This window comes from Paramisgurnus dabryanus, chromosome 6, assembly GCF_030506205.2.
Source record: "Paramisgurnus dabryanus chromosome 6, PD_genome_1.1, whole genome shotgun sequence".
Lineage (NCBI taxonomy): Eukaryota > Metazoa > Chordata > Actinopteri > Cypriniformes > Cobitidae > Paramisgurnus > Paramisgurnus dabryanus.
This window is the reverse complement of record NC_133342.1, coordinates 18912920-18937217: the sequence shown is the minus strand read 5'-3', so window position 1 is coordinate 18937217 and position 24298 is coordinate 18912920. Positions and strand designations below refer to the sequence as shown.

At 35.6% G+C, this 24298-nt stretch overlaps 3 protein-coding genes and 2 long non-coding RNA genes across 5 annotated transcripts; 4 read left to right on the top strand and 1 right to left on the bottom strand.

Annotated features, from left to right (window-relative positions):
• Positions 1–2116: 2116 nt before the first annotated feature.
• Positions 2117–13869, top strand: LOC135750762 (schwannomin-interacting protein 1). Its single transcript, XM_065269763.2, has 7 exons — positions 2117–2329; positions 8956–9065; positions 10269–10386; positions 10515–10715; positions 11351–11474; positions 12802–12895; positions 12979–13869. The coding sequence occupies exons 1-7, from the start codon at positions 2300–2302 to the stop codon at positions 13067–13069; spliced, it is 768 nt and encodes a 255-aa protein (XP_065125835.1). The 5' UTR covers positions 2117–2299; the 3' UTR covers positions 13070–13869.
• On the top strand, positions 3789–6392 carry LOC135750772 (uncharacterized). Its single transcript, XR_010532784.2, has 4 exons — positions 3789–4171; positions 4309–4377; positions 4477–4588; positions 5406–6392. It is a non-coding gene; the product is annotated as an uncharacterized lncRNA (long non-coding RNA).
• Positions 5352–7534, bottom strand: LOC135750778 (uncharacterized). Its single transcript, XR_010532787.1, has 2 exons — positions 7089–7534; positions 5352–6746 (listed from the first exon to the last, which is right to left on the bottom strand). It is a non-coding gene; the product is annotated as an uncharacterized lncRNA (long non-coding RNA).
• Positions 13870–15649: 1780 nt separating the features above from the next.
• Positions 15650–17284, top strand: LOC135747999 (interleukin-12 subunit alpha). Its single transcript, XM_065266072.1, has 7 exons — positions 15650–15665; positions 15795–15946; positions 16027–16113; positions 16356–16397; positions 16497–16613; positions 16709–16750; positions 16872–17284. The coding sequence occupies exons 1-7, from the start codon at positions 15650–15652 to the stop codon at positions 16989–16991; spliced, it is 576 nt and encodes a 191-aa protein (XP_065122144.1). The 3' UTR covers positions 16992–17284.
• Positions 17285–19457: 2173 nt separating this feature from the next.
• txndc12 (thioredoxin domain containing 12 (endoplasmic reticulum)) lies at positions 19458–24064 on the top strand. Its single transcript, XM_065269751.2, has 7 exons — positions 19458–19629; positions 20084–20144; positions 20249–20301; positions 20428–20501; positions 21028–21097; positions 22205–22288; positions 22663–24064. Exons 1-7 carry the CDS (start codon positions 19527–19529, stop codon positions 22740–22742), a joined length of 525 nt encoding a protein of 174 aa, XP_065125823.1. The 5' UTR covers positions 19458–19526; the 3' UTR covers positions 22743–24064.
• The last annotated feature ends 234 nt before the right edge of the window (positions 24065–24298 follow it).

The window sequence follows — 24298 nt, the reverse complement described above, 5'->3', positions numbered from 1 at the left end:
AATCAGGAAAGAAATCTATATGGTTTGTTGAGTTAAAGGCGCTCTAAGCGAATCCGTGCGACGTCACTTCTTGTTGATGTTTGAACTGTTTTCAAACAAACGGAGCGAAGCTAACTCCTCCCCCTCCCTTCCGTGCTTTCATGAACGCGCCCAACCCCCACCCCCAAATCCTTCTTGTCGTTTATTGGCTGGAACACTTTATGTTTCGTTGTGCTAGGTTTGGCCATTGTGTTGTTATTGCTGTTTGTGGAGCCTGGGCTGTCTACAGAGATCAAGTTTTTTTTACAGTTTGATCAGTGGTCAGGTAGCAAGCAGATAGTGAGGAGATGTTTGCTGTATGTAACAAAAAATGTTTTATGGTCTAAAACGCATGAATTCACTTAGAGCACCTTTAAAGTATTTTGAAGTCAAACCATAAAAATGGCGGCATGTTGGTACACAAGAACCATTGCATATCACAAGTGCTCAAAAGAGTCTCAAGAGCCATTGATCATCTTGCATACCAACCTTGAGACAACATGCCACCATTTTTATCTACATTAGTCAGCATTGGAAGTAGATCAAAACCTTTCATGAAAATCGTTTTAATTTTGAACAACTTTGCATCTACACTAGTGAACACTTGAAGTGGATTAAAAAGTTAATTTACATTCAAATGGGATGCATCCATGGCTCACAAATGTTTGAGTTGTATGGATAATTTGTTCTGGTGATGGATTGTCTTAAAATTAACTGCTAGTATTCATGCCGCTGCAAAGCTAGGAAGAGGCAGAATATTGTTTAATATAGCAAATGTATTTGGCTGAACAAAGGAAGTCATAAACACCTTTTCTGTCAGGAAAAAAGTACAAAACTGTACCTTTTTTGTCGCTGGGGTGGTACCCCAAGGTACCGTTTTGTACCTTTACAGATATATAAACATAATACTGTTGTACCTTTTGAGGTACATAACTGTTCCTTAAGGATCTATTGTGTACCTTTTAAAGGTACATTTAACTGTTTTGTACCCCTAAAATTAAACTGGTACAAAATTGTTCCTTAAAGGCGCTCTAAGCGAATTGAAGCGTTTTAGACCATAAAACATTTTTTGTTACATACCGGAAACATCTCCTCACTATCTGCTTGCTGCCTGTCCGCTGATCAAACTGTAAAAAACGCGATCTCTGTAGACAGCCCAGGCTTCACAAACGGCAATAACAACAAGTGGCCAAACCTAGCATCACAAAACAAAACAAAGTATTCCAGCCAATAAACGACAAAAAGGATTTGGGGGTGGGGGTTGGGCGCGTTCATGAAAGCACGGAAGGGAGGGCGAGGGGGAGGAGTTAGCTACGCTCCGTCTGTTTGAAAACAGTTTCAAACGTCAACAATAACTAACGTTTCGCAGATTCGCTTAGAGAACCTTTAAGGCAGTGGTTCCCAAACTTTTTCAGTGTGCGGCCCCCCTTGTGTACAGTGCATTTTTTCGCGCCCCCCCCGAAAGAAAATTTATGACAAAAAAAATGTAATATTTTAATTAAACAAAACATATAAAATTATACCTAGTAGTGCTGTTGGTTAGTTGGCTTATTATTTTTTTTAGGTTTAATTACACAGAATTCATGATAAATGAATGTATTTTATAAAATGTCATAACTGGGGCCCTCCTGGCACCATCTCGCGGCCCCCAGTTTGAAAACCACTGCCTTAAGGTACACAATTGGTCCTTAGGGTGTAATATTGTACTCCATAAGGTACAACATTTCAATGTGTTGTATACCCATAAAGATACAAAAAGGTACCTTTTAGGGTACCGCCCCAGCAACAGAAAAAGGAACAACTTTGTGTTGAATGGCATTATGGTGCTTAAATTATATCCACTGAAAATTATTCCTTTAAAACAGATTGAGAAGTATGATGTCCAGTAACTTGCAATGTGTCTGCAAATACGGTCCCTACCCTGAATGTGCTTTATGTAAGTGCATCACTGTGATACTTGACCGCACCCTTTATAAATCCACAAAACATCTAGAAAAATATTAGCTTCCTGATGGTGGTGGTGAACACATCCGATTGGAGGAAATCTGGAAAATCAACCTGAAACTCAGTGTGAATTTGCCACTAAAACGGTGATCCAGATCACTGCATTTGTTTTTCTAGGGGGTGTGCTTCGTGTTCCTCCTCGCTTGCGCGTTCTCTCTCCTCCCCCTCTCTTGATGTGCGTGTATTGATGCAGGATCACAGTTGGTCTCAAGGGTGTAGCTCAGACACTGCAGTGGAAGGTAGGGCTGGGCTGCTCTACTATACAATGCGCTGAAAGATGGTGCACCAGGAGAAATGTGTTTACCAGGTAAGACACTTCTGGCTATTAATACAGTCTTGTGTTTTGGTGTCGTTGGGTAAATGTAGTTACGTTTATACATTTTGAAATCACTGCCTGTGATCACTTTCTATTCAGGTTAAGATGTTTGTGTCATTTGTAGGCATTTCACAAATTACTAAGCAAGGTATTACATTATGAGAGGTGTGCTTTTAAAATTATCTGACCAAAGCAGGAAATTACTGGATCTAGGATTTTACTATGCATGTATGGGTGTATTTGTTTAGCACTATTTGCTAGTTTAGTGGCAATATCTTGTGCTTTAATGAAAGCAAATCATTACTAACCAGCTTTACAGATCACATTCTGACTCCATATTTTTAAGTGCGTCATGAATTTGCCTCTTCCACCCGATATATTCCTGCATCCAAATGTTAATCTAGTCTCTGTTCTGGAAAAGCGGTGAACTGAAATCTAGAGAAAGAAATCCATGATTTGTGAAGGCAGATAAAGGCTCAAAGTATTAAAAATAGTGAGCTACAAAACAAGACATTTTTTAGAGGAGCTAGTAGGCCTGTTTTGAGGTAGAAGATGGGTGGCAGCAATATGAAATGTTAGTCATTCTTCTGCGCATCAGAAAGCAATCATGTTGCCATGGCAATGGGCAACAGATCAGAGAGGATATAATTCATGCATTAATATATTTTTATGGCTATGTTTGTGATGGGCCTACGCTTTCACTTCATCAGTACCCCCTTCTGTCTGTATCTGTATTTGCTGTTCATTGAGGCAGCACTGATTTCCCTGCTAGCAAAATGAAAGCGTTTCTACCAATCCACAGCCCCAGGGTACTGCCACTTGTCTTTTCCTTTTAATGAAGGAGGTTTACTTTAGTGTTCTTTTATTACTTTTGTAAAGCATTAGACACGTTTTATTATTTTTTGTAGTTGTGATAGCCATAGGCATGAAATTGAAAGATTATCTTATGTATTAACCTAGTTTTAAAGTCCCTATTTTATCCTCCCCCTCTATCGTGCTCTTTGTGCAACAATTGCAGTACTGTGAAAGTACTGTGTCATATTTTTATACAATTGCTGTTTTTGGGTTTGGGTGGTTACTCATTTTACCTGCTATATATAATTTGTAAAAAAAAAATTCACCCAACCCTGTAGCCACACAATTTTACCTTGCCACATGACTCCCTTTTTTTTTTTAGTAATTTATTATTCATGTTATTTTAATAACTGGTCACACGTTTTGTGTTTGTTTTTATTAAGACCGTTTGTTTATATGTCACACACATGATTATTATTTTTTAAAGGTGACATAGAATGATTAAACTGGGTATTTATCCTTGTTCTGATGTGACATGTAGACAAAAATTATTTTGTTTGGGTCTGTAATGCCTTAAGGCTCGTACAGACTACATGACTTTAAAACGTTGGTCTGAACTGTGCGGTTCACACTACATGACTTGCTCTCTGTGAAGTCAGGAGTGTTCACGTTGTTGATCAGTTCACACCACACGACATAACGTGACTGCCCCACAACAGGAGGTAACGCACTACACGAGTTGAGAACAACTCTATCACCCGGCGATTCTATCTTGTCCACAAACCACGTTTTGTCACGAAAAATCACGCGATAAAACAAACCGGAAATGACGCGAAACAACACGCGCACCAGTAAACCCACAGAAGAAGAATGAAGATGACGCGCAAAACTTTTGTTTGTATATATAGACTTCTGACAGAAATTCGTGCTGCAAACCGTTTGCGCGATGCAAAGCCGCAAAAGAAAAAAATGAAGAGATGTGTATGTGGAGAGGTGGATCAACACCACACGAGGACAGCAGGGATTTAAGAGTTGGAGGTGAGTAACGTTACAGCTTGTTTATATAGGAAATATAGCTGCATGCTTATGTTTGGCTATGATCACATTTAAAATATCAACGTGTTGTCTACTGTGTTTAAAAGCTGTGTTTCTTGATTTAATTATCGTTCAAATAGAATAGGACAGGCTTCGCAAAGCATGACTTGGAGAGCGTTTGTCTTTGACCCTGCGATTCTATGCAACAGGTTTGTGTGATTTCATTTCAAACGAATATGAACTGAATGTTGTCATTACGTTTTTTTTTTCTGTCTGGGTATGTTTTTGAACTTTTTGGTGTCATGCAGGTGACACGTTCAAGTCCCTCAGGTTCAAGTCCAGGATGGGGGACCAGCACCATCCCACAAATAGTTTTGGATAGCTGTTCTGTACCAGGTTATAAAGGACAATTTCTTGAAGGTAGGGTTATTACAAAATATAAATCTATCTATCTATCTATCTATCTATCTATCTATCTATCTATCTATATATATATCTATCTATATATCTACTACTTCATTTAAAAAAAAGAACACCCATAACATTGTGGACATCAGCAGCTGACTGTCTTTGATAAAAGTATTTTAGTAAAAACTATTATTAGAAACAGGGATATAGTTCCGAAAAGCACAAGTAATATTTATTTTTTTGTCTATACATACCTGTATACATTAATTTCATAATTTTATCTGAGCTTACACTATGTGTATATTAAAGTATTTTGTGTATAAACATGAATTATGTTAACACAGCAATAAATATAAAATTACTTCCAAACCTTATATTGTAATATTTGTTATTCTACATGTTGTTTAGTCCCTAGTTTATCTTTATACTTATTTATATGGATTAAGTAAGAAGGGGTCTCATTTATAAAGCATGCGTATGCACAAAACAGTTCTGGAAACATGCGTACGCCAGTTACCACACAAATGTTGTGATCTTTAAAAAAAAAAAAAACTTAATGGGAGAATAGGCTTGCATGGTGGGATCAGAAGATAATTAATGTACGCACACTTGCAGAAAGGGAACATTGCTTTGTCTGTATTTTTTGGCGTATGCCATTTTTGGCTTTTGTGCATACATAGACTTTTAGTAAGGATCCTACACACAGTTTTATAAATGAGACCCAAGGTGTTTGTTCTACATATAACTATGCAAATAAATCCATTGGAAACTGTAGTCTTGAATATATAATAATTTAATCAGTGACATTTGGTGTGTCCTATTGTTTTAGACACCATCAACGGAAGGAGAGTGGCATAGCCGTGGACTTCGAAAGGAAGTGGCAGTTTCCACATTGCTTTGGGGTACTTGCTACCACTCCAGCTGTAGCAGACTGCTGACCAAAACATGGTTGATGGGCAATGGAAGAATCGTGGGACGGGTGCTTTTCAACCGATGAACACCACCTCACATCGCAATTGTATGGCAACAGCAAAAGTGCAACGCAATCTGATGCGGGACTACTTTGTCTCACCAGCGTGTAGTGTTTATTGGCAAGTTCAACACATTTTAAAAGGAACTGATGTAGAGTTATCCCTGCAAACAGCAGATTAAAGCCAGTTATTGTCAGTTTAGGACATTCGTTTTCTTGTGTGTTCTAAAGTCCTGTATTTGTAAAGAACACAATGTGGTTCACTTTTTCATTGTTTTAAGTATTCTGTTTATTGTTGTGTTATTATTCAATTAATTTTAATTGCATACAAATCAAAAGGTGCAGGAATGTAACAAATAAAGGCAATCTGCATGTTGCAGTTAAGTGCCTTATACTAACTTTATTTCTTGATCCACACTCATTATTCACAGAACATTAACAATGTTTCTATACTACGGCGCTAAACATCAACATATCTGATCATGCTAAAAATTTATGGGGATTGTGATGATAAGCTCTGGGCATTTTTACTCAATGTGGATTAATCTAACAGCCAATCACACACAATTATATTACGATATTTATATATCACCCAGCCCTTCAAAGGGCTCGAGATAGGGATTTTTGTAATGTTTAATTGTGTTAATGTGGTGCACTGCACGTGTTCTAACAATGTATATTTTGTCTGTCCACATAATGTACATTCAAATGTACTACATTGTTTTCAAGTTGCACAAACAACAATGCAAGGCTATAAAGCACTATTCATATTGGCGTTTTTTGTAAAATATGACAATGTGTTTTATACTTTTATACTTTGTTGCATTAAATGTATTACTTTCGATAGACCATTTATTTCATGAAACAGCACTGGGAAATTCAATCTAAACCCTTCAACAAGTTTAATCACCTTATTGATAAATGTAATAGATAGTAAAGTAAATCGTTTGTAAACAAAAACACATCGGGACCGGACCGCACATGTCATGCATGATATATGCATAGGGTAGGTTGTTCAGGTGACAACATTGATCCGCTTCTGTCAGTCTCCTGGGTGTTGAATATCATCACCATTATGCTTCTTTTGAGATGTGATAAGAGAACTGGGTCTTCAATATTCCTCAATTCCAAAGCCATGGTTCCCAAATGAAGTTAATGTATCCCTAGTTGTTTGTGAGTCCACTTGTGCAACAGTAAAGTCTAAAATCAATAAATAAATGCAATGTTTCCAGTTAATATTTACCTCCACACTTTATTTTATTTGTCTATTCAAACTAAATATAATTTATTCCTTTGTTTACAAGCTCTTTCGACTGGTACAAAAGGCAGATTGTAATGTAACTGAATATCCTCTAATACACAATATATAACAATAAACAGAATTACAGTAAAAAGAATTATACACTTTATAATGTTTTACAGACATATCCCAAAAATAGGATTACGCTAGCTTCTATAATATGCATGTATATGGAAATATGACCAATTAATTTACATTTTACCCTATAACATTTAGATAATGTAATAATAACATTTGCTCACCTGGCTGTTTTACAGCGTTTGCTATTTCTCTCCACCGTTTCTTTTTCTCAGCGCAGTTGTGGTAAATATATGTGAAACGTCATACAGACATTTATGCCTGAGTTCAATGTTTTCTTGGTGACATGCTGCTCATCTTTCCGTGTGACGTCAACCCCTCGTCGGATTGGCTGTAGCTCGTGACATCATAGGAGGTCGAGTCGCGCGACAGCTCCAGATATCTAACAAGCTAGATATTTTTCTGGTGTCGGCGACGCGTCTGCGAGCCGTCTGCGAGCGTCTTTGATGCGTTGTTGGCTCTTTCATACCAACAGATTGGCGAACGTCGATCGCCCGCTAATCCCCCGCGATTTGCACCCGATCACACCCCGACCTGTCGGCGAGCGAACGATTTGCAAATCGGGCTTAAATCTGGCTTAAAATCATGTAGTGTGAACTAAGCATTAGAAGCTTCCTAAAAACCTTTCTCAGATAGCTCTATTAGGGTGGGGGATTTTAAACAAGTGGTTTTGCACCTATTTGGCTCCCCCTAATGGCTTAACTTGCAATCTTATTACTGATTGGCTGACTTTGCTGCCACTCAAAAAATGTAGCCAATTATTTTAAAGTGGAGGGGCAGTTAGATGCCTGTGATGTCATAAGCATCAGTTTTTCAGATAGGGCCTTTTTCTGGCTGACATTTCTAAAAGAGGAATTTCTATGAGACTGAGATGTTTAGCATGTTTAGCACTTTTTGTATGTTTGTGAATGTGGGTAGACTACCATTATTCAACAAAGACAATGTAAAAATGGTTTTTCATTCTCTGTCCCCTTAAAATATTTCTTGTTTGCAAAAAAGAATGATACTGAAACTGTCACACAAACCACAGCAGAAAGACCAGAACATAATTTTAATCTCAATTTTATCTTCAAAGTTTTTATGTTGATCTATTTTCTACTTGAATGTTCAGCCACTAATCATAGAAGCTCAAAAATCGACAATTTTTTTAGGTTGATTTACATCAATGGTTGTTTTTTTACATTTGACCTAACCATCGGTTAAAACAATGCAATGTTTTAAAGATGTATTTTGCAACAACATTGGTTTTAAATTGATAGTTTGCCCAAAATAAAATTAATTTATTTATGTTTTGTGTTGCTCTAAACCTGTATGAACACAAAAGAAGATATTTTAAAAATGATAGTAAGCACCTAGTTGACGCTATACCATTGACTTCCATAGTATTTGTATCCATTTGTAGTTTTTCTAGTATGGAAGTGAATGGATACTGTCAACTGTGCGTCATTTATCAAAATATCTTTTTTGTGTTCAACAGAAGAAAAAAAACTCTGGTTTAGAACAATATGAGGGTGAATAGGAAATGATTACAGAATTTTCATTATTGGGTGAACCATTCCTTTAAGGTTTACTAGTACAACTGAACAAGATATTCTTCAAGTACTGTTTGATAGAAATGAACAATCACAAAGCATGGTTTGTTCCAGAATAACAGGTTCTAAATTTACCATTAAACATATTTTACGAATAAAAATTGGAATCAGGCCAACTTTTATATCCTCATTGTTATAGGTGCCTTTCCTCTTTCCTTAATTTAAAAATTCAGGGTTGTACTTGTTAACAGTAGTAAATGCATCAGCTAACTAATTAACTATATAGCTTTGTTATTTTAGTTCCCCTTAATTTATAAATGAAGGCCATGTTTTATCTTTTTAATGAGAAAATAGAAAGTATGCAGTCAGGGGGAGGATAAAAAATGAAACACTGATCTATTCCCTTTGTTTATTAGAAATCAACTAGTTGGCCATCAACTGGTTTCTGTTAGTCTCAGTTCTGTTTTCATTTATTAAAGTTGACTGCGTTTCTGCTCAGGCCCAGAGGAATGAGAGGGAGTCCATAAGGCAGAAGCTGGCCCTTGGCAGTTTCTATGACGACGGACCGGTTACTTTCACTGGCTGCAGCAAGAAGTGCATATCGTCACGGTTAGTGTACATTTAGTGGATAGTGAATGACTTAAAATAAAATACAAATATCATTGCATGGAATTTAAACAATTTTTAAAGTGAAATATTAGTAAAATAAAACACGTGTTTTTAAAGGTCCTGCTCAGAATTTACTGGGTTTGTCCCATAAGTGAAAAAAAACATTGGGGCAGAACAAGTTTCATTGTAAAGCCCACTCTTGAAACTAACTTTTTTCTCCAGTTTTTAACAGTGAAATATTAGTGATATAAAAAAACGTGTTTAAAAGGTCTTAAGAATGTGTTTGGGTTTGTCCCATTTGCCACTAGGTGACGAAGAATTGGTGCGGAACTGTTTTAACCATAAGCGCCACTCTGGCATTGTGGGTGTGGGGATTGTTGCATTTCAGTGTTTGTTCGCAATGTGAAGCCCAGTTTCGAGGATATTCCTAGAAAGAAAATTGAGTCGAGACCAGTCAAGCCAAGGAAAGTCCACAGAGATAAAGATAAAGAGTTTTTCCCAGGGCTCACTGTTGTCTGCTTTTTGAATGATATGTTGCTCACAAGATAAGATTTAAACATTTTTGTACCAATACTTTAATTTATGATACATGATGTGTATTCTTGAATGTTCTCTAAAAATACTATTAACCACAAAAATCTTTCATCAGCTTTCTACAGGAAGTGTTTACTTCACTGTGGTTCACAAACACACAAATAGAACTTTCTGAGTTTTAAATGTAATGCGGTTACTGCCATGCCCATGTGTAAAAAGTCAAGTCTCAAGTTCTCATTTAACATGAATCAGGATTGTTTTTCAAATATGCTTAGTAATTTCAGGGTATAAAGAAGATAAAAAAAATACATTGGAGTAATTTCTTTAAAGGTTCTTGTCTCTTAAAAACTTGCCCTATTCAATAACATATTTCCTATATGTCTAAGATAGAAAATGCAAGTATGGACTGATATTGTTTTAATGTCTAGACTCGGAGATGTCTATCATCAGGGGGTTTAGGAACATATAAACAGATGGTTTAGTATACTGGTAATAAATGCATTCTCTGAGAAATTATATCTTAACTATTGTATGAAAATGTCACATCCATAACACTGAAATTGCTCATTACAACATTTGTAAAAGCATTCAGCAATGTTTCCAAGTCTCCCTTTTGCATTTATGCTTCTGTCCAACATTTCTTTTCCTTCCTGTTTGTTTTCACTGTAGGCTTCAGAATGGGGTGAACCTGCAGATGTGCTTTGTGAATGACAGTAGCAGTGATAGGGACAGTGATGCAGAGGACAGCAGAACAGAGACCAGCTTGGACACCCCATTGTCACCTGTGGTATAAACCATAGCTTCAAGTACTTAAGAGTGTTACTTGTAAACTTGTTATAAGCAGGTGCGCTTGTGAACTTGCCAACGTTAAGCAGATAAATATCAGTGGGGTTTATTTGCTTTTCCACTATACAGAGCAAGCAGAGCTCCTCTCTGTCTGATCGGGACACTGGTGAGGAAGATTTAGAGTCGGACGATTCAGAATTCTGGCGGTTACAGCGTCGGCTACAGGAGGAGGCGCGTGTTGCTTTGGCTCTGGCTCGTCCGATGGCCCGCATGCAAGTGGAGGTGGAAAGACAAATTCAGCTTCATCGCAGGTCCCCAGTGGCAGACCTGGTCAGTGATGCAGATAGTTTAAGAATAATGAATTTGTTGCCTATAAATAAAAGCCATATGAAGTCTCACACCTGAGAACTTCTTAAGATTATCATATATATATATAGTGATCATATATAATTATTTCTCAGTCTCTTCATTAGAATACAACCAGAAAATACAGGAAATTTGTATGTAGTATTAAAAACTAAATAAAAGTATAAGCTGAAGTGTAAAGTATTTAGGGTAAACTCCCCTTCCAATTGAGCAATAGCAGGAAACTGCAGGATCTCTTAAACCTAAATTAAATTAAATCTTAATTTTAATTGAATGGCTTCAGGACTTCAGTCTCCTCAAAAAAGCTCAAGAGATGTGTCAACTAAAAATCTTGCAATGACAGATCTTAACATATGCCAGTGTCATTGATTTGTCTTAAGATACAAACCAGTAACATCTTTTTCTAAGGCATATTTATAAAAGATGCTTTTTCATTTTAATTTAACCAAGGCCTAGTCCTGATTTTAGGCCTTTATCAAATTGAATACAAATCCATCCAGTTAAACTTCATTCTACACTATGAACTTAATGGTTTTTGTGGTTATTGTTTTGGTGTGAAAAGGCCCTAACTGTACTGTTTTTTTATTTATTTAATATAGTTGCCACATCTGCCACACATCAGTGAGAGTCTAATGAAGAGAAATCTGAGACCTATGGACCTGAGGGACATGAGTCTTGGTCAGTTACAGGTCATCACCAATGATCTGCACTCTCAGATACAAGGTGAACACAGCACACAAATATACAAAATCCCCCTTGCTATATTTTATTTTATTTTATTTTATTTTATTTATTTATTTAGAACTCAATATGTGGACACTTAAATAGAGAGTTCACCAATTATTTTAAAGCTCCAAAAAGGGCACCCATCCATCCAATAATACACCATAAATGTCTTCAGAAGTGAAGCAATGGGTTTTGTAAGGTCAAAGGTTCCAGGGCTGCATAACAACTAATCGCAACTAATAGTTTGCAGAATAAAAGTTTTTGTTTACATCATATATGATTGTGTATAACAATAATGTAAAAAACACGCATGTATATATTTTAAGAACAAAAGTGTATATATTAAGTATTTATATTTATATATAATATAAATTATATTTAAATATAAAAATGTATATACACATGTTAATATTTCTTAAATATACACATACATGTTTTCTATATACACCTATTATTATTATACACAATACACACACATATGTAAGCAAAAACTTTTGTTCTGCAAACAATTAGTTGTGATTAGTTGTTATGCAGCCCTTGTGAACACATGTACGGCAATAGTTTGTAAAGTTTGAAATAGTAATGTTTTCTTCCAAAAACCCATTGCCACGCCCCAAGCCATTTAATAGTGTTAGGTTAGTTTAGGTTACTTTACTTAATTTATACCCATGTAAATTTGTTTTGCAGTCCAATTGTGTTTAAGGCATCCAAGGACACACAGTCATACTCATATTTCACAAAAGTATTAGAAAAAGACACTGCACATCTTTCATATTTTATACAGAGGTGCTTAAACATGACTTAACACGATAAAAAAATTAAAAGAACTAAGAGCAATAAAATCTAATACAAAATGCTGAAACTCCTATTGATTATTCACTGCATTTGGAATAAAACTTATGGATGCTTTATGAAATGGCTTTTAATAAAAAGATGTTTTTTTTTAGCTTAGAGTTCCATTGTATTTAACTAAAAAAAGGTCAAATGCAGCTCTACAGTAGGATAGCTTGAGGTATAAGTAAATTATAAGCTTCCTTTTTGGTAAACTATTCCTGTCAGCTATTTTTGTTTGAGAATTGAGAGAATTGTTGGTTAAAAGGTTCATATACAATACAAATACAACAACACATTACAATAAACATTATAAACACAATCATAAATTAATAAAAACGACCATCTATAAAATAAATACCTAAATAAATAAAATAATTTGGCTTTTTATTATTTATCAAAACAACAAAAGTTGTGGCAATGGTGCCAATGATAGAAATAAACCGATGACCCTTCAGTTTCAGATCTCTTTAACATTATAATGCCATTGCAGGTTTAAATGAGGAGCTGGTGCAGCTGTTGCTCTTGAGAGATGAACTTCACATGGAGCAGGATGCCATGCTGGTTGACGTTGAGGATTTAACCAGGTAAGACATTAACATTTTTCACCAATGTAAATCATCCAAATTAATCTTCTGATCTTTTAACAAATGTATTTATTTTTAAACAGGCATGCGCATAGCCAGCAAAGGCACTTGATGGAGAAGGTTCCATCCAAAGGCAAAGGAGCTTGCCACACTCGCTGTGATTCTCCATACTGAGGCAAACATTAAAGAGCCCAGGGGCCAACCACTTATGTTTCACTATATAATGAATCTCATTGATCCCTTTTCAGTCCGACTAGATGTATGTCTTTTTGCCTTCGTTGGCTTTGTGTGGATGTTAATTATACATGCAGTAAGTGTTCATGCATGCCTGCACCCTAGCTAACGGATGCACACACAGATAAAGCCTATTGTAAGGCTTTTATAATGTAGAATTAGGGACTTCATATGTTGTTGGAATTCTATCACGATGACAGGTTTGCTCTTTTCAGGGTATTTCTTGATAATGATGTACTGAGTGCCAAAGATGTATTCGGGTCGCTTAGTATGGACATTAATGTTTGCGCTCAGAAACTATATTAATACTCTCTTCTCAACTGTAAACTGCTTCTCTGTGCAGATTATTGCCGGTTTTGTTTAACAACCTATACTCCAGTTTCCCTTACTTGGGATTAATACGCCTATATGCAGTGTTTAATACACTGGCTAATGTGCTTGAGATCTCTCAGCTATAACGGATATGACATTACCTGAATGGTTTAAATGGAAAGAAATATTAGGGTGATGTTAATGTTATATTTGTTTGTAAGAAGCTGCCTGATGTGGTGGAAATAATTTTCTCATGTTCACAATGAACTGTGATGTCTGTCTTTTAAGATTGTCTATTTTACCTACTTTTTTCATCCAATTGTGGCATTTCTGGTTTCACAGATGTAAGTGACAAGACATGGTTGAAATACCGTCGTGTGCACGGAAATGGAAAAGGATATTACTAACAAATAAATGACTTATCTTGGGCCAGTATGACGTTTGTTTGTTTTTAATATGCAAATATTTGACTGTATAGTCACAAGGAATAAAAGGGAATCAAAGATGACAGCAAATTTGCCCCACAGCATTGAACAAGTGTCATTGTGGTCTGGATTAGGTCAGCCCCAAAAGTGAAAGAAAAAGCAATGAAATAAAAAATACATTAAAATGAGGTAGTGTATCTTCTTAATGAGATTCTTTTTACTTATTATCAGAAAACTCCAGTATTTTACAACAACAGTCATTTCAGAGTGACACTTTGTCATGAAGTGTATTTATGCAAAACCTAAACTGATGTAATTGTCTTGTAATTGTGATGGTTCCCTTTTGTGGCCAGTTTACTTAAAACACAGAGCACCACTGTGTGTTTATTTTCTATCTGACACTCAGCAAAAGAGCCCATTACCACAATATGACCTCAAATTTATAAGGTATGACTGTCTCCTTTTACAACTGATCACAAATTTTTACAAGGAAAATCAAAACGGTTAACTTATTTACATGGTTATTCCACTCTTGTGCAACATTGTGACCTGCACATTGTAGGTAATAATTATAAATAATAAAGTAATAGAAACAAATAAGTGATGCAAGATTCCATTTTAGGATTTATTGTTTAGTTGTTTTGTAAAGGAATATACATCCATTTAATTTGATGAACGTTGCTGCTAACTGCAGTGACAATTTTGAAAAAGACAAGGAAGCTTATTTGGTAACATTTTACAATAAGGTTCATTTGTTAACATTAGTTAACTACATTAGTTAACATGAACTCATAACGAACAGCACTTATACAGCATTTATTATTCATATTTAATTTCAACAATTAGTAATCACTCTAAAAACAAACGGTGCTATATAGCACCAAAAGTGGTTCTTTGCTCGTAATCATAGAAGAACTGTTTTTAGTGCCATATAGCACCGGTGAAGCACCTGTGTAGAACCAAATAGTGCTATGTAGAACCATATGTGGTGCTATATGGCCCCTATTTGGTTCTACACAGGTGCTTCGGTTCTTCTATGATTACGAGCAAAGAACCACTTTTGGTGCTATATAGCACCGTTTGTTTTTTATTAAAATCTTGTTAACGTTAGTTAATGCACTGTGAACTAACATGAACAAACAATTAAAAGCTTTATTTCTATTAACGTACATTAACGAAGATTAATTAATATTGTAACAAATGTATTGCTCATGTTTAGTTAATGCGTTAACTAATGAACCTTATTGTAAAGTGTTACCGCTTGTTTTTTCACATTATTACCCTAAATGAAAATATGTAGGCCATAATTGACATTAAATAAAGAAAAAGTTTCTTAAACCGCCAAAGTGTATTTCTTTTTTTTTTTAAACAGGAACCCAACTAAATGGGTTTTGTAGAGTAATTAGGATACAGATTGTTATCGTGTACACTGTTATTATCATGGCTATAAACAGGAATGCAACTAAATGTAAGCATACTGGATGAAAGTGACAGCAAATGGGGGTTTACAGCGTAATTAGGATGAAGATTATTATCCTACACTGTTTGTCCGTGTAAACCGAAAAAGGCGTTATTTCCCATGTATGTAGTGTCCACAAATTTCAAAAGTCAAAATCTGTAATGCCTCGGAAATTACGAAACACATGGGGATCAGGTTTGTTTCATTTTAGGTTATATTTTGAAAGGGAAACTCCCATCTCTCCAAATGGATCCTCGTATATAAAAACACAAATGTTAATTCTGAACATTATTATCCCTTTAGCCTGTGCAACTGAACACAACCATGCAGCCCTTCAGCTGTAAGTATTGCGTCTTTCTTCTTCTTTAATTTAGAAACGATTTCTTTACCCATTTCTTCCGTCAAGTTTCAGTTCATTTAAGGCGCAAATGTTGTTGATTTATTATTATTATTTGACATGTTTCAAAAGTTTTTGCCGTCACCGTCCTCTGCTGTGCGCTGTCGCAGTGTGCCATTGCTGGACCAGTTGGAGTGCGTGATTTATCATTGAGGCTCAAGGCAACCGAGTGCAAAGAGGTCGCGCGCTCGTTGCTCAGCGTTGTATCCGGCGCGCTCGCCATGGTAAGATCTTATGCTAAAACACACACATTTGTCACAATATTGAAGTGTTTTGAAGGCTAATAGTTGATATCCACTTCTAGGACCACCTGTTCGTCGGATTTAACTGTACGCAGCAAAACGCAGAGGTGCACGTGAGGACGAAAACGATGTCTGCCTGCACATCACATGTAAGTCAATGTATGAAACTGGATGGATGACGATTTCCTGATTTACTTTACATTACAATCTTACATGTTTTTTAGGTTGCTTAATGCAGAGGATATTTGTGTGAACAACACTAAAAATGCATTTTTAAATAACACTTTAACAGTTAAGCGAGTAGGCTAGAGATTATTGTTATTAATTTTATAGTAATTGTTAATTTTAGAGCCTTCCAAATGACCAAATCTATATGTAATTTACTCGACAGTCTGCAGACTGCCTTCACAGCTCTGTCCTGAATATTGATGAGGTAATTGTCTTTTCCTACCATGTGCTTTTCAATTTCTACTGCTTCTCAGCTGTGTCTTCTGCCTGTTATATTGACATATGCTGACATACATCTTTTCAGAATGAATGTCTACAGAGGATCTTAGAAGATCTCCACTACTATTGGGAAACATTTACAGTTTATGCCAACTCAGATCTCAGCAAAACCGTGGTCAGAAGCATTGATGACGTCATGCAGGTAAACATGTGAATAATCATGGCATAACCAGCTTTAGTTAAGTAATCATGTTATGGCTCACTTTTACTTATACTCAATTTTTAACATTTTAACAGAACTGTTTTGCTGTCTCTGCAATGGACAACTCTGAGCTCAGGGTATGTAGGGCATGAAAAAGTTTATAAATATGTTTTTGTGGTATTCTTTTGACCTCTTTGTGACCTCTTTGATCTTCTCATGTATAAATATTATTATAAATATTATTATATATTTTAACAGGTGTCCATGGATCATCCAAAATCTTTTCAAGAAAGATTACAGCTTTGTAAAGTCCTGAAGGGTTTCCACCTTCGAGCCATTACTATAAACCGAGTTTTCAACTACATTTTGGCAAAATAATATGCTCACAGTTACAGGTCTACTGTTGCTATATGGCTTTTTTACAAAAATATTTATTTGCTAAGTTATTTAATTGTATTTAAACATTATTTATTATGGCATGATGTTTGTCATTTGTTGTTTGTTATTAAATGCATTATGTTTGAAGAAGGCATTGCACCAGTTTTGTTGTGAAGATGTTCATATGCAAGAAATAGCCGCCCTTGTTACTTTAACATAAAATGTAGGGTTACAACCAACCCAATTTTATGGATTGATTATCCAACCCATTTTATTAGAAGTGATAATTGTTTTGAATTGTTATGTTTTCTGCAGTTCTATGATCTTAATCTTTGAAATACTTTGAAATATTTTCATATTTTACTATTTTCAATTATTAGACAGCATATGTTATCAAACAAAAGTGTATTTCAAGAAAACATAAAAAATGCTCAAACCTGCACTGGGTCAAAAAAGGACAAGGGACAGGGCATTAATTAACCCAGAAAATGTTTATATTTGACCAAACAATAGACCCAGCATTTTGAGTTAAAACAATTCAGCTTAAATTACAACCCAATTGGTTGGGCCCTTTTTGACCCAACGGTGGGTTGAAAAAAACATTTTTTAGAGTGTAAGTATTTTCAGTGAACAATAGTACAGCATAAAAATAATTTAAATTGTTCAAATGTTTGTTCACAAATCCTTACATTAATACTTGTACACTTGTAATAGTTCAACAAGGTTAACATAAAGTTGCACAAGAAGAACAACAGAGGCTTGATGTAACTGATGGTGGAAGGTTTAGTGATGTCACCCAGCCTCGTGTATTAATCACAAACCTGTTAAAAACAGAGTGAGAATGCCCAAGAAAAACATATCATACTGAGACTGGAGATGGGCTTTTGCGCCTTGCACTATTACAACTGTGAAACACAGCACATTGGGTTATTTAAAAACTACCCAACATTGAAAAAATAACCCAGTAAATCCAGCGTATATTTTTTTGAGTGCAGTAACATCACCCAAATGGCTCAACCCAGTGATACGGTAGAAACCCAAAATTTGGGTTTTTAGAGTAAATAATTATGCGTGACAACAGGGAAACCATGTGTGTGTGTGTGTGTGTGTGTGTGTGTGTGTGTGTGTGTGTGTGTTCCAGTTTTATTTTTTCTTAAAAGCAGAGGTCCCTTCAAGTCCACAAAAAAATCCCATATGGCAAAATATACAAAATAAAACCAAAAAAATTTTTTTTCACCAGTATATGTTTTGGCCACATTTGAAATATATTTTAAAGCATTTATATAAACGTACATTGCATTGGAAGAATTTTTTTTAATTTAAACAGCTCAACTGCAAAACATATACTTATAACTTAACATTTTACAGTTAGTTACTTAAAGTTACTAAATTAGAAATGTATTTGCTGCCCATGAAACTCATTTTGAAATATACTGTATATTAATTAAGGTTAAAACTAAATATATTTTCAAATTCCAAAATATATTTAATTAGGCTTTACTTTTTACTAAATGTATTTAGCATTTATTTAAAACATATTTTTGGCCAGAGATTTTTTTTGCCATATGGGTTTGCCCACAACTTTCATTTCAGTTCTGGCATTTCTGCATTTGCCTGTGAATTTACAAGGTTACTGCCAAGTCAGCAATTGTCAGAGATGAGCTTTATAAATAATCCCTGTCCTCTCATTCTTAGTTTTTCTCTTAGTTTTGTGTTTTTGTTAAGTACATTTTGTACTTTTGGCGACATCCAATGACCATTGAAACTGTGACCGATTTGATGGCTTAACAAATGAAACCAATTTTGGTTTCAAGAAAGTTTCCAGTTTCCAATTTAAGTAAATATGATGAAAAATGTATGAATTTATTTAAAGTTTAAAACGTGTATTTGAATATATTACTTGCATATGACATAAAAATATAAATCATATTTAGTAGATTTTTAAAATTATACATGGATAATATGGCTACAGGGAAATGGGGAAATTTAAAATATATATTTAATAAAAGTAATTTGTGATATTGATATTGTAATTTATAAAAGGGAAAATAATTATTTGTTACTTATGTCAGACATCTTTAATTCTTTTCTGGGCTTGAATAGTTACTATAGGGTGCTATTTATTTAGTTTGGTTGAATCGTACGAGAGTTTAATAGCTCACTTGGTGCGGTTCATTTGTAAAAGTGCCCTATGCCTAAATATTGTTTTACATTCTGCAGCACCTTTAAGTGTTCCATTTGGGGCGATACTAATAAATTCATACACTAGATGGGTGAGTACTATGTCATTGGGACACAGCTCTGGATAATAAATCATAAACTACTGTGCTTTTATCCAAAAAACCCGGAGCTCCCTGTATGTTGCCATTTCAGAGACCATGGACTCAGCTGCCAATGCGCCGTCTTGTGCGTACATGACGAATTCGGTGACGTCGTTGCGTTGTTTTAAGCGGGCAGAATTTAGGACCAAGGAGCGCCGCCCTTTCTGAACAGTCAAGCAGGCAGACAGGCAGCTCAAAGCTAACAATCGTTGGAATGAAAATGCCGTCCTCCTTATTCAACATTGCGTTGCTTTCATTTTTACAGGTTTTTATTGCATCACATTTCACAGAGGTTTTAGCTGAAAGCAACGGACGAGGTAAATCTATCGAAAAAGTATTGCAAACAGACCAAATCATGTCGATTAAAGATAGCCGTGCTAGACTACTACCGGCTTCTGGTCCGGAACACGGATTTAAACTAACGCGCTTTGACTAAAACGAAACGACATTCCTTTAATGCACGGCCTAACGGGTTTGTGTACTCCTTTACACGTGAAATGGCCATGAAATACAATTTGTATTTGCAATTGTTTAATCTTATCTGAGTTTATTCATTTCCAGTTGGGTTTGCAATTTTGCATACAGAAGCCCTCTGGGATGTTAAATGATAGTTAGTTTGTTTATTGCATTGTCTGAAATAAGATGCAGTAATATGGTGAGGTCTGCCGCAGGTGCCTTTGTTCTGTGGTTAGACTTACGTGGCTTTGTTAGGCTCATTTGTTTATAACCGGATGTGTTGACGCTCTTTTCTATGCTTGTGTCACAATAAAGGGTTTGGCGACCACATTCACTGGAGGAGCCTTGAGGATGGGAAAAAAGAGGCTGAAGCAAGGTGCATATGACCTCTAAAAGTATCTTACATTTTCAGCAAATATTTCGAGTTGCATACAAGTTTTTGTATTTGTGTATGGTTTTGACTGAGCTTTTTGTGTTTAGTGGACTGCCTCTGATGGTCGTTATTCACAAGACTTGGTGTGGTGCCTGTAAAGGTATGATGCTGAAATGCATCTGAATATATTGGTCATATCTATTGGCAAATATATGGTTATGGACCATCCCAAAGTAAAATTAAGGGATGCATGATTTGTTTAAGTTTTATTTTTTTCCCATTTCAGCATTAAAGCCCAAGTTTGCTGAATCGAAGGAGATTTCTGAGCTGGCACATAACTTTGTCATGGTCAACTTGGAGGTGAGCATGGTTGCTTTATTAAAATGTGCATTATTAAACATAATATTGTGAAATAGTTTTTAATTAGTGTGCATATTGTGGGTGGTATTAGCCAAGTTGGACGTGCATTGACATACTGTGCATTTCCATTCATTGCCGCTTTTAGATGACCCAAATTCAAGTCTTAAATTCAAGTTATAAAGGCTTAAAAGAAACTTTTGTGCATACAAAATATAGGCCATGCACTATTTGCATCTTTTACTTCTTCTGAATAATTCAGTTCATTCTGTACAAACAGATTTTGGTTTTGCATAAGCACAGCTTATGCACAGCTGCCAGACCCCAAAATCACAGATTTTAGGAGTGACTCCTGAATTTTGTACACTCTGAACAATAATGTATTGGATTTTTAGTAGATACAGTTTTCTCTCTTAACATTTTTTGTGTGTGTATTGTTTTGATTTATTGCTGTTCTATGTGATATCTGTATGTAGGCTGTTCTTGAGTTGTTTTGCATTTCCTCATGATGTTTCCCATGTGGCTATAGGATGAAGAGGAGCCAAAAGATGAGGCCTTCAGCCCAGATGGTGGTTACATTCCTAGAATACTTTTCCTTGGTAGGTCATAGACAGTACATGAAATCAATGTGAACATGGGAAGAATAATATATTGTTGGTTCAACTATTGCTGAATGTAGTTTATATTTATATTTACGCATTTGGCAGACGCTTTTATTAAAAATACTTACAGTGCATTACAAGGTATACAGTATAGGTGTTAAAGGGACATTCCACTTTTTTTGAAAATATGCTTATTTTCCAGCTCCCCTAGAGAAAAATATTTGATTCTAACCTTTTTGGAATCCATTAAGCTGATCTCCGGGTCTGGCGCTAGCACTTTTAGCACAGTTTAGCATAATCCATTGAATCTGATTACACCATTAGCATCGCGCTAAAAATAACCAAAGAGTTTTGATATTTTTTCTTATTTAAAACTTGACTCTTATGTAGTTACATCGTGTAATAAGACCGACGGAAAATTAAAAGTTGCTATATTCTAGGCAGATATGGATGGGAACTATACTAACAAACTGGCGTAATAATCAAGGACTTTGCTGATGTAACATGGCTGCAGCAGGTGTAGTGATAATACACACTGCCTGAAAATAGTCCCCGTGGTTACTGTCAATGGCAGGGGACTATGTTCGAGGGATTATATTACGCACTGCCTAAAATTTTCCCCCGTAATTGAAAGTAATCAAGGGGACTATTTTCCGGAAGAGTGTAATATCACTACACCTGCTGCAGCCATGTTACATCAGCAAAGTCCTTGATTACTACACCAGTTTGAGAGTATAGTTCCTAGCCATTTCTGCCTTATTTTTAGCGTGATGCTAATGTCTAATCAGATTTAATGGATTATGCTAAGCTATGCTAAAAGTGCTAGCGCCAGACTTGGAGATCAGCTGAATGGATTCCAAAACGGTAAGAATCAAATGTTTATCCCTAGAGGAGCTGGAAAATGAGCATATTTTTAAAAAAAAGTGGAGTGTCCCTTTAACAGTATGTGGGTTCCCTGAGTTTGAACCGATGACCTTTTGCGCTGCAAACGCAATGCTCTACCACTGATCTAGACAGAAACACTCACTGCCATAGGAAAGCATTTGTTGTGTTTTGATAAAGCTGTATATATAATATAAATATATTTTTTTAATTATTTGACAGATCCTACTGGTAAAGTCCACTCTGAGATCACAAACAAAAATGGGAATCCCAACTACAAGTACTTTTACAGCAATGCAGATCATGGTAAGACCATTTACTACCATTATTACCATCTCAAAAAGATCACGGTGCACTTAATTTTTTTGTAATCCCCTTTTTTATTTTACACTGCTTACATTCATCACATTCTTATATTGGCTTTGTTTTAACACCATCATATTTCTTTGCAGTCTTTGTCTCAAAACGTTCCGTTGAATAGCAAATCTTTATAAACCAGATTCAGATTCCACTTGCGCTTGTGCCTTAAATAATTATCAGATTTGAAATATCTCTGTGATTTGATTATTCCATTACACATTTCAAGTAATATTTTCAGCGTGCTGTATCCAGTTTTGCCTGTTGAAAAGTGCTGTTTAATTTGTGTACTCATGATGACGTTCTGTCTTTACCACATTCAGTTTTGATTGCCATGAAGGAAGCTCAAGAAAAGCTAACTGGGGATGCCTTCAGGACTGCCCACATTGGAGATGAACTGTAAGAAGGTCAGATTCATCATGGAAAGATCTTAAGCAGTACACTACATGATTTCACTGGGCACACTTCTCAGATCCTCAACTCCCGGCATTTCATTTGATTTGATCTGATATGGCACAACATTACATTCAAAATGAAGACATTTCAAATGCAATTTTACTGATTAAATTTCAAGGTTTTGCAGTTAGCGGTAAGCTTTTTACTTTAAGAACCAAAGCATATAGTCCATGTTAAATAATGGGTGCTTCAAGAGTCATTATCTTGCATTTCAGCAAGATCTATTTCAGTTTGTGATTGTTATCTGTGTGTCAAATATGTTAGTTGGACTTTATTAACCGCGTTACCAAGGCACTCCAGATTTGTCTGGCTTGGAAATGGTTAACACACCAGTAGTGCAATTCTCTTGTTCTTCCAAGCCATATCCTGCAAGGTGCGACATAATAGATCCAGCAACCCAGTCGCGTTTATAAAGGGCCTTATAATCCCCAAGCTGTACCTTCTTAAAGTAAAGCACTGTTATGTTTTCATGAGTTAACAATCTTATGATAACATTTAAGTATAGTTCACCCAAAAATAATAATTCTGTTATCATTTACTCACCCGCATGTTGTTCTAAACCTGCATGAGTTTCTTTACGCTGTTAAATACAAACAAATATATTTTGAAAAATGATGGCAAGCACACAGTTGACGGTACCCATTGATTTCCATAGTATTTGTTTTTTCCTACTATGGAAAATATCTATGAAAATGTTTGTTTTTGTGTGTGTGTTCAGCAGAAAAAAGAACTTCAACGCTGTGTCATGGCAGTTCGTACATATTTCACAAAGTGGTTAATTTGTATTAATTCGTAATGCATCACTTTCATACATTTTTGTATAATTTGGTTTTGCCCTTTTGACATTGGAGTTAGGGGTGGGATTTTGTTAATATTTTTTGATAATCATGTTTTTATTCGAATTCATACAAATTAGCCAACTTATGAGAATTCACATGAATTTTATAAGATCAGGCTGGAAACTCATACAGGTTTAAAACAACATGAGGGTGAGTAAATGATGAGACAATTTTGGGGTAAACTATCCCTTTATTAGAAATGTTAACAATATTTCTTGCCAAGTTTGTGTATTTTAGTCCTCGATATATGGAGTTGCCTTTGGTTTTCAAAGACAGATTTTTAATATAGACAATACATGTGAATTAAAACCTATGTTAAGTTGGATTTTGGTTGTTTTCTTTTTGGGTTGAGAGGGAATTATCTTTGCCATATTGTACTTTTTACTAATATGATAAATAAGCCTACAAATAAAGTTGTTACAAAATACTAAAGTGTGGTTTAAATGTTGGCTGAAAGCAGTGGCGGCTCGTGACTGCTCTTCCGAGTGGCGCAAATTCTAAATGTGTTGGGAGTGTCATGTGTGTTGCTTGGGTTTTTTAAAAGTGTGTTGTTGCGTCATGTGAACCTATGTGCATCACGTGTTTTGTCAAAATAAGTGCCTGCTGCACACGCATCAAAACAGTTTATGAAAAAAGAGACGCTCACGTTCCCAAAATACATGCA